Here is a 10275-nt window from a genome sequence, read left to right on the forward strand (position 1 = left end):
AGCACTGCATGCATGTAATTTCTGTTTGTATACAAAATGTATTTAGTAATCCTTTTCTTTTGTTGATAATCGATCTAGTAATTCTTGTTAACAACTAAACTGTCATATGTTTTTGTTTTGTTTTTTTGTGCTCATTGTCAACTGGTAATTCTACTTGGTATCCACACTGTATCCTTTAAATTATTTTTAAGTTTATAATGTATCAGTATGTTAAAAATCTGCATTAACCAAATCTTCAACTTGGGACATTGTTACATTCTAGTGTTTTAGAACTAATATTCTGCCAATTGAGCCCCAGGACTCAGGGCTGAGAAAGATAATCCCATTGTGACTGTTACAGAATCTACCCAGTCAAACAAGGCAAGCCCATAAGAAAACACAATTAGGCAGCTCCAAGCCAGTGATACAGTCACTACACACACACACACACACACAATGCCAGACCAAATGCTAATTCAAAGATGTACTTAAATGGTTTGTTTTACTCAGTACAGATGGTCATTGGTTGTATGTCAGTGGAAGTTTTCCTGACCATGCCTAAATCTAGGACCCTTGACTCACACTAGTGTTTTGATGTCAATTTTCTACCAACTGTGGTATGAGGGTCAACTAAACTGCATACTGATCATTACCACACCCACTCACTCTACAAGTAATTCTTTTTGGTATCTACACTGTCTGCTAGTTCTCCTCCTTATGCCAAAAGGTGGTACACTTGTATCAGAAGCACCAACGTTACCTGGTGTTAGTTTTTGTTGCTTGACTGAGACAGGAATTTATCTGTTATTTCATAAGGTGGTTGCTTTGTGTTCTACTTGATCTTGCATTTGAGAGATACCTTGAAACTATCACATGGAATAGGGATACTTCCACATGTCAGTGCTATTTTCTGGTAATTGGTCTGCTACAGCAAGAACATGCATTGTAAATGCAATTGTGGTGGTGCCAGATAAGATTCATTTCCAAATTTTGACGAAGTTGGTCCATTTTTGATCCGAGAGTCAAAAACCCACTTGTAAATGTCATGTCATTGTCTTAATACTTTTGTGCTTGCTGATCATGTAAATTTTATTTTAAGTTCATTTTAATATCAAGTTCATTTGTTTTTATTTATTTTAATTTCGTTTTTTCAGCTTAAAAGATATGTAACACAATTGTATGTGGAGTATCAAATGAACAGTACTTTGTTGTGTTTGTCAAGCATGTTTGTTTCTTCTTTTCCATGCTTGTTCTTACATTAACATTTCATCCAGCCAAATCTTTGAACATATTTTTATGCATGGGTAATTTACTTGTTCACCTTTATTCCTCTAAACCAGAAGTATTACAGTGTCATCACTTTGAATTATGGTTAGTTTAAGGATTTTTACTTTCTTCAATTCTATCTAAGACCAATATCCCATAGTTCGTCCGTTGTTCTGATTGTAACTTACAACACCTTACATACTGTGTTATGGTCACAAAATGTAACTAAAATATCAAAGGATATAAATATATGTATGGTATTTGAATAATAATTCAGAACAGAAAATAAATATTTTCATAAAATAACCAGTTTATTTTTGCTCTGAAGCATCTTTTGATACCTGGCTAGATGCTCTTCTAACCTTACATGATATGTCATCATTAAAAGGTGAACCTGATGCATATGGTATGGCTAAACCATACAAAAAAATATTATGTAATGTTATTCTTGCCATAATCCACACTTTTTTATGTTCAGTTTCCTACATTTTTTACTTTCATCTTTCTAATTCATGAAAATGGCAAGAAGTATTAAACTATGTTTGACCTACAAAAATAATTACATAAAATGTAACAGTTATTGATGTTCCAACTTTGTTATTGACCATGCTTTATGGATGAAAATTAGAACCCTTCTCTTTTCTCCAAAAAGCAAGAAAATGTTTACTGTTTTCTTGAATTAAAATTATTTTAAAATATATTTAAATGTTGAAATTAGAGCTTAATGTCAGCCAACCCTACATTAGGCTGCATTAGAAACAGGTACAATCTAACCAACAGACCTAATGTACATGATAAAAATTACACTAGACTGTAGATTTTTTGTTTCAAATTCCTCTTAATTAGCTCACTGTGAATTTCAAATTAGAGGTATGTAAAAGATATCATTTTTAATTTGTCTTTTTCTTGCTAAGAAGCCTTTTTGTTTAATACCTAGTTAGACTGGAAATGATAGTAGAAAAAAATCTTTCCAAACCACCATTTTATTTGCACTATGAAACATTGAATGTTGCTATGATATTAAATGTTTCATACTGCATATGAGGTAGAATTTAACTTTTGTTTAGGGAAATTGTAACTTAAACACAATTCAATGTTTCCAGTGGTTGGAACACTTGGGATTTGAATTATGTAGCTCAGATAGTAAGAATATTGGTTTTGGAATACTAATGTGAGCTGAGGATTTTGAGTTCAAATCTGAGTAAAGACAAAGTTAGTTTTCTGGTATGTTATATGAGCACCCAGGTAATACTTATCCACTCTTAACATTTTTCGTAGCTTTTGCTAAATTACACTAATTAAAGATGCATAATCACTATAATCCTCTCAAGTAAACACCTTATCAAGTGAGGGGTGAAGGAAGATTGAAAATCTTTGAGCATCCTGGATGTTTGATAGTTTGATTGTTTGACCATAAAATGCCAAACATCAACCTATTTTCATCTAAACCCCTACAAAGTTGATTTGGATTTATCCACTCTTGAGGCCACCTAAACTGATTAGATGATGAATCAAGCCATCCTTGGTTCAGCAGTTATCTTGGTCTGTTGCATAGATAGAGTTTCTGGTTTTGAAGTTCATGTATGTTGGCAGCTTAAGTAACTTAATAGTGCTGTATGTGTTGGTTTGAGAATGAGCCTTCTTTGAGTAGGGATAGTCACATAACAGTCAGAATGATGAGTTGTCTTTTTGAGATTTGAGCCTTTCACATGGTTAAGGGCATTAGTTTTCTGAGCACTAGTGTGAGTTGAGAGTCTCAGGTTGAAGCTTCTCTCAGAGCAGCTTTCTTAACATGTGGATATGTTTTTACCATGTATCAGAGATATTCCTGTACACTTTGACCAAGTAATAACATCTTCAAAGTCATATCTTACTCTCCCATCCTAGAACAGTACAAGGACAGGTTGCAGAAAAAAAAACTCAGGAGAAGAAATAGAAGTAGATTCCACTCCAAACAAAAAATATTTAAACTTCAGAAGTTACAATTTTACTATCCTCTTTATTTTCTGAATTCAGCCCTCCGATAAATGTATTAAATTTTGATAGTCAGTTATTTTAGTAGTACTACTAAACTTCGTTATTTATGCTACATGTTTAATCCCTTAAATTCTAGTTCATAATTTATTTTGTAACTTGCAACCCTTCAAGGTATTACAGTATCCACATTGTTTGATAGTAACTGAATCTAGTTACTGATAACTGTAATATTAAGCACTTAGTAGGTTTTGTAATATATACACTTTCAGAAAATTAATGGATCTTGTCTTCACAACAACACTGCTGTTAAGAAAGTCTTCTTTTTTTTTTATAACCACACACTCAGTTACTCAGTAGACAGTTTTGTAAATAATGACACTTTCAGTTAGTAATTAGTGTGAATATTATTCAGTAATTTCAGGTTTTCAATTATAATTGCACTAACAGCTAGTTTTATATACATAGTTTTTCTTTTACTGTGTGGAAGAAAGTTCTTATGTTCTATCATTTCTTAGGATGAAAATTTGGCACATGTCTCTGGAAAATGCTGCCCAGAGTGTGTTCAGCAATTTGATTTGTGTTTTGTAGAAGACAGAATCTATAAAGTGAGTGTATTCATCAGTTAATTTTGATTTGTTGAATGTTAAGTTTATTGAGTAAATGTGATCAGAATCATTTTACAAGTTGAGGAAAAAAACTTTTTCAATATGTGTCTGTAAGTATTATTACTGCTTCATTTTTTATTGTCCTTAAGTAATTATGTGATGTAATTCCATTAGAAAATAAGAATATCATATTATAAAACCTGTTTTGTTATTTAGCCAGGAGAGCAGTGGGTTGTAGACAAATGTACTCTTGGAGCATGTTACAATGGACAGATCATACACTTTAAGCATGAGTGCCCATCATGTCCTGTGGGTTCAGCTGCTGTGGAAGTGAAGGGTCAGTGCTGCCCCTTATGCAAGCCAGGTAATAATATTATTATTCTTAAAGTGTAAATTACCTCACTTGGTTAATGAGAAAGCTTTTTACCTGCAGTAAATAAAACATGTTGAACTGTATGTGAAGGAATGTGAGGAAACACATTTTCAGCCAAACATGATGCTTTTTCTGAATTATTTGATATAAATGGCTAATTTTTGCCTCTTTATCTTACTTTTAATAGTTTATAACAGGATTAATTATACTTTTAACGTTTTATTTATAATAATGTTCCCACAGACCCACTACAAGTTTGTTAAGGTTTGTGGTCTTGTTCTTGTTCTGCAAAGCTTTTGTTCTTTCCCACCAAGTGTTCATAATACTACTTTTCAAAATTATTTTTATCAGGTTATTTGCTGTTTTTAAGTTATTTTAATTTTGCCATGTAGATGGTTTTGATGAAATCATATATTTATTCTTTCTTTATGTATGATTTTTAATACTATAATTTATTTCATTGTAAAATATTTTACTGTTTATAATCTATATGCTGGTGCTGTGGTGATAGTATATGCATGTTTTCTCTTTATATACATGTTTTTGTTGTGTTTGTTGTAGTTAAATGTTCTGGAGAGTGCAGTTCTTGTCTTGAAGAAGATCCTAACTACTGTCTTGCTTGCAAAGATCAAAGCAAACTATTGGAGGAAGGATACTGTGTGTTTGCATGTTCTCAAGGTTATTTCCAAGACTCTTTAGGATATTGTCAATGTAAGTTTTAATGACCCTATTTTTAGAGATTTATCATCCACGAATTAGTATTTTGTGACTTTTAGTTTGGAGAAATTTTACTAATTTCAAGAAGAAACTGCAACTATTCTATTTTTTGTTAGTTTTAAAAAATTGCATTCATACACATACAGTCGTTCATTTACTAATGTATTTATTTGTATTATTATTATAAACAGAAACTTAATAAAAAAATATTTAAAAACAAATCTCTTTTCTTCACCATGCAGAAATGTTTTGAACCTTTTTAGGTTTTATTAAAGAATAAAAGGAATTATTATTATTATAACTACATATGTGATAAGGCAAAAACAGTTCAGTTCATTGTTATGCAAATCAGAAATACTGAAATACTGATGATTACTCATTCAGGCTGAGGTATATATAGAGGTTTATCACAGTTTTGTCTCAGTTGTCTCTTTAAAGTAAATCACAGAGTTTTAAATGTTTAAGGCTCATGGCTAGACCTCAAAGAATGTTTCACTTTTATTCAGAATCATTGAACATATTGAAACTGGCCAATCACAGCAAACTGTTATGAATTGGCTATAATCTTCTCAAAGTGTTATTAGCAGAATGTGGAACCACTTCTAAACCAATGGTACAGTTGTTCGACCCCTGGAAAAGGGAGACCATCATTCATAACAGAATTAGACAGTAACTGTCTGTTTGTTCTTCACTGCAACTATAATATCTGCTTTGAGATTAAACTCGTTTTCATGGTTGTAACTGGAAACTATGTCAGAAACAGACTTCACAAAGCCAGCATATGTTCCAGACACCCAGTGAAGTACATTCTTCTTGCAGCAAGGCACAAAATAATTAGCTAGGAGCAATTGTCAACCATGCATCTTTTGATAATGCAATGTACACTTCATTACATCAATAACAACTGCTTCATATGTGTTGTTTAAGATGCAGTAGAATAATACTTTAAGCTTTACAATGAATTAATTTTCCTTGCACAAGATACATTTGTAAGTATAACTTTATAGTATTGAGTTGTGCAGAGCCATGTAACCATTTCTGGTCTTTTTATCATTCTGCCTTCCCTTTCCTTCTGTTCTACTTTTACTTTTCTTTCACTTACAGTTCCTAGTTTGGAAGTAACACGTATATGAATTTGAAGACAAGAATAAAAATAGAAGGCTATAATAACAGCAAACACAAACTACAATTTAATTTTTACACTAAGCTAGGAATGGAAATGCTACTGGAGCATAGTTGTTCTGTGGTACAGTACCCAACATCTGTTACACTTTAATCTATAGGTTGTTCTGTGGTAAAGTACCCAACATCTGTTACACTTTAATCTATAGGTTGTTCTGTGGTAAAGTACCCAACATCTGTTACACTTTAATCTATAGGTTGTTCTGTGGTATAGTACCCAACATCTGTTACACTTTAATCTATAGGTTGTTCTGTGGTACAGTACCCAACATCTGTTACACTTTAATCTATAGGTTGTTCTGTGGTACAGTACCCAACATCTGTTACACTTTAATCTATAGGTTGTTCTGTGGTACAGTACCCAACATCTGTTACACTTTAATCTATAGGTTGTTCTGTGGTAATTTACTCCAAAACATGCTACACTTTAATCTACAGGTTGTTTGACATATAACAAATGACACTAAAGTCTGTTTAATTTGTAACACTTCAGGGTCCATTGAGCTTATGACATGTGAAGCAATATTTGTTTTATCCTTCAACTAGATAACCTATTTGGAACAAGATCCAATTCCATTTCCACACAGGAATGTTATACATCTATCAATGGTGAATGCACTGACTCTACATCTTGTGAAGTGTTGAAATGTAACCATTAATGCCACATGTTACAGATAACAGTCCTGTAACTATTTGTACTGCTGGTGCAATTGGCCTAGCTTCATCCTAATGGATGATAGTGCTGGCATGCCCCCATCATGTTAAATTAATTGACATGTTCGTTGACCAAATGTTGTGTTTCATGTGCTCACTGGACTTCAAACTCATTAAACATGTATGGCATGCTTTGGGAGGTGCACTTGCAACATATCAAGTTACTGAAGACACTAAATATATTCTGTAAATGGCTTTTAAAAAGGATTGGTTGAGAATATCGTGGGACCTTATGAACATCGATTTTAAGTATACATCAGTGACAGGTTGCCCTTGCTCTTTATGATAGCTATACCATTTATTGATGTCTGATTTTTACATAAAAAATACTGAGGGGATGATTGTTTTGTGTAATATATTACACTAATTACTTATTTAGTGTATTATACAATATTCAGCATGTCATACCAGTTGTCACGAATGTTTTGGCGAAGGAGAAGACCAGTGTTTAACCTGCCAGTCAGGACTGATATTCAAAGCCAGACACTGTGTAACTAGAGAAGAATGTGGACCATCCCATACAATTAGTAATGGAGTTTGTATTGGTAAGACATTTTGAATTTGTGTAATCATAGGTGTAGAGAAGGGTCCTTTGTAATAATTTCTCTAATTTTTTTAGTAAAGGTCATTGCCTTTTTGCATGTATAATATGGAATTTTTTGGTTATAGTGGATTTTGATGACATATTTGTAATTTTTTTTTCTCCTTTGACAGGGAACAAAAGTCATAGCACAGTTTATAATTTAAAAAAGAATATTTATAAAATAAGTTCATGTTTATAAAAGTTTAAGTTTCAGAAAGTAAAAAGATTTCTTTTCTAGCTTGCCATTCATCTTGCAAGAACTGTCGTGGACCTTCTGAATATGATTGTCTCTCGTGTTTCCACAATAGTTATTTACTCATGAATGGACAGTGTGTTGAAAAATGTAATCAAGGATTTTATGTGGAAGGTGGACATTGTCAAGGTAATGTTCAATAAATTTAACTAAAATCTATGGTTTGAATATTTCTTACCCTAGTAGTTCTAATTGTGAAAGATGTTGCTTTAATGAGTTGAACTAAGTGCTAAGGAGATAGTTTTTCTGTGGTTTCTCAGCCAAGACTTAATTCCAGAAATTTCCTGTAGTGTTAAGTATGGTTTTTAGTCAAGGCTTAATTCCCAGAAATTTTGTCTGTGATAATTTTTTTTTTCCGGTCTGATTTAACTCCTCAAAGTTCCTTCAGTCTTGTGAGGCCTTCTGAACTTGATTTCACTGTTATATATGGTTTTTAGTGAATATCTTCTGGAACTATATTTTGAATTTAAAAAGTTTGTTGAAACTAAACAGTAACTTATATGTTGTTTACCCTATGGTTGTTTAATAGAAGGTAAGAAAAGTTTTAGGAGCATTGATCTGAGTATTACTCATTAATCTATATTTTGCAGGTATATTACCTTCAAAAGAACAAAAGATGTTGATATAATTTAAAAAGACTATTTTTAGAATAATCTACCAATTATTTAAGTGATAACCAATTTTAGATCTTGCATTACTTGCTTGTAGGAGGTGAAAAACATATAAGATTACAACCAATCAACATATACCAATAATATCGAGTCACTTCTTGTTTCTCTCTCTCTCCCTTTGTTAAGTATGAACATAACATTTGAATTTCTATAGATTTATAGATTTCTGTTTTTTGATGTTGCCAGAGCCATATTTTACACTAATAGTGTAATTTTAGTCTTTAGGCATTAATTCTATTAATATTTGTAACGTGTAGCTTGTGAAAGTGACTGTGAAAGTTGCTACAAAGACAAACCTTATTGCCGATCTTGCAAAAATGGCAAATTTCTTCAAGAAGAACACTGTGTGGATATGTGCAGTCGTGGAATGTATTCTACTAAACAGGGGTACTGCATTCGTAAGTAGTGTTTTATCAAGTATGTGTAAGGCGACTTTATAGTAATGCAGTCTGAGAATGGTTACTCCCTATGATTCTTTTTTGTGTAGTATACAAGTATAGTGTTCTTAATGGCTGTTACAGGGTTAAAATTATACTTGTGTAGCTTGAGTAGCGATTTTAACAATAAAAAATCATAATAATATTTAAAACTTAGAGTAGATGGTAGTAAGATAATTTCATTGATATTTAATTTAAAATAAATGCTTTTTATACAACTTTTACAATGTGTTAGTTCCTTAATAATGTAACACACAATATTTTCTTCAGTATATTTTGAGAACCATTTTTTATTTGAATTTAAGTTACAGTAATTGCCTGATTTTGTTGTTAGCATGTCACCCCTTGTGTGGAGATTGTGCGGGTCCTTTTTCAACTAATTGTACCAGCTGTTACTATGGTAGATTCCTCCGTGAACAATCATGTGTAGAGGAATGTGGGCCAGGATATTACAAAGACACTGATTCTAACACTTGTCAAGGCTAGTATTTATTTTCTCAGTCTCAGATTAATTTGTTTGTAGTTAAAAATGATAAATTTATGCTTTTTAAAGCACTTTTATAAAAATAAGCTAACTTCAAACTTTGTTTTTAGTAGTAAACATGCAAGATTTACAGGAACTAACTATTTTACAGCTTGTCACCCAACTTGTCGGTACTGTGCTGGAGGCCGAGCTTTAGATCAGTGCTTATCATGCAGCACTGGACATCTGGTTACATACCCTGGTGTTTCCTATGGATACTGTTTGGATGACTGTCCTGACAAGTATTTTCTGTCCTATGAAGGAAAGTGTGAATGTATGTATTTAGATTTGAGTTATTTAGTATAAACTTATGGTTTTTGTTTTAAAATTTCAAGAGATAGTTATTTATTAGGCTTTTTATGAACTTTTTAATCAACTGTGGCTTGAAAAACAATAATTTTCAATACAATATTAAGTAATAAAAACAAACCATCAATATATATATTTGATTCTAAACACAAAACACCATTTACCTTATACAGTGTAAAAAATGCAATCACCAATATGAAGGTCGTACACAAACAACTCTTAGAGAACCGTTTCAACAACCATATGTCTTCTGTTAACACAGAAAATGATCTCCCTGTTGCTAAACACTTTAACCAACCCAGTTGTTGCATTAATGATGTTACTCTCATTGGCATTGAAACAGGATTCAAAACTAAAACCGATAAAGAAATAAAAGAAGTTTATTGGGTCTCTAATCTGAACACTGTTTGACCTTTTGGAATTAATCTAGATCCTGGAATGAGTGATCTCCAATCATTGGTTTCATCTCTGTCAGAAAAATAGTTTTTATTCTTTGCTAATTTCTTTCATTTAGTGTGAACCCTAACTTTCCTAAAACTTACTATTTATTTAAGATAATTTTCCATACCTGTGTATAAATTGATTAGCTTAACATCTCTTTTTCAATCAGTCTCCATGTGTCACTTTTATTTTACTTAAACACTTAAGTACAGTTTTATGTGTATATATATATATATATATATATA

The 10275-nt window shown here is 32.0% G+C and overlaps 1 protein-coding gene across 1 annotated transcript in view; it reads left to right on the forward strand.

The window, feature by feature from the left end:
• LOC106478558 (extracellular matrix protein FRAS1-like) overlaps positions 1-10275 on the forward strand; it is a 154477-nt gene that overhangs the window by 11331 nt on the left and 132871 nt on the right. The window contains exons 7-14 of the mRNA XM_013939110.2: positions 3738-3827; positions 4044-4191; positions 4762-4911; positions 7212-7358; positions 7635-7778; positions 8578-8718; positions 9092-9238; positions 9393-9554. Of these exons, the coding sequence (XP_013794564.2) occupies positions 3738-3827; positions 4044-4191; positions 4762-4911; positions 7212-7358; positions 7635-7778; positions 8578-8718; positions 9092-9238; positions 9393-9554 (1129 nt within the window). The remainder of the gene's footprint in view (positions 1-3737; positions 3828-4043; positions 4192-4761; positions 4912-7211; positions 7359-7634; positions 7779-8577; positions 8719-9091; positions 9239-9392; positions 9555-10275) is intronic.

This window comes from Limulus polyphemus, unplaced genomic scaffold, assembly GCF_000517525.1.
Source record: "Limulus polyphemus unplaced genomic scaffold, Limulus_polyphemus-2.1.2 Scaffold224, whole genome shotgun sequence".
NCBI lineage: Eukaryota > Metazoa > Arthropoda > Merostomata > Xiphosura > Limulidae > Limulus > Limulus polyphemus.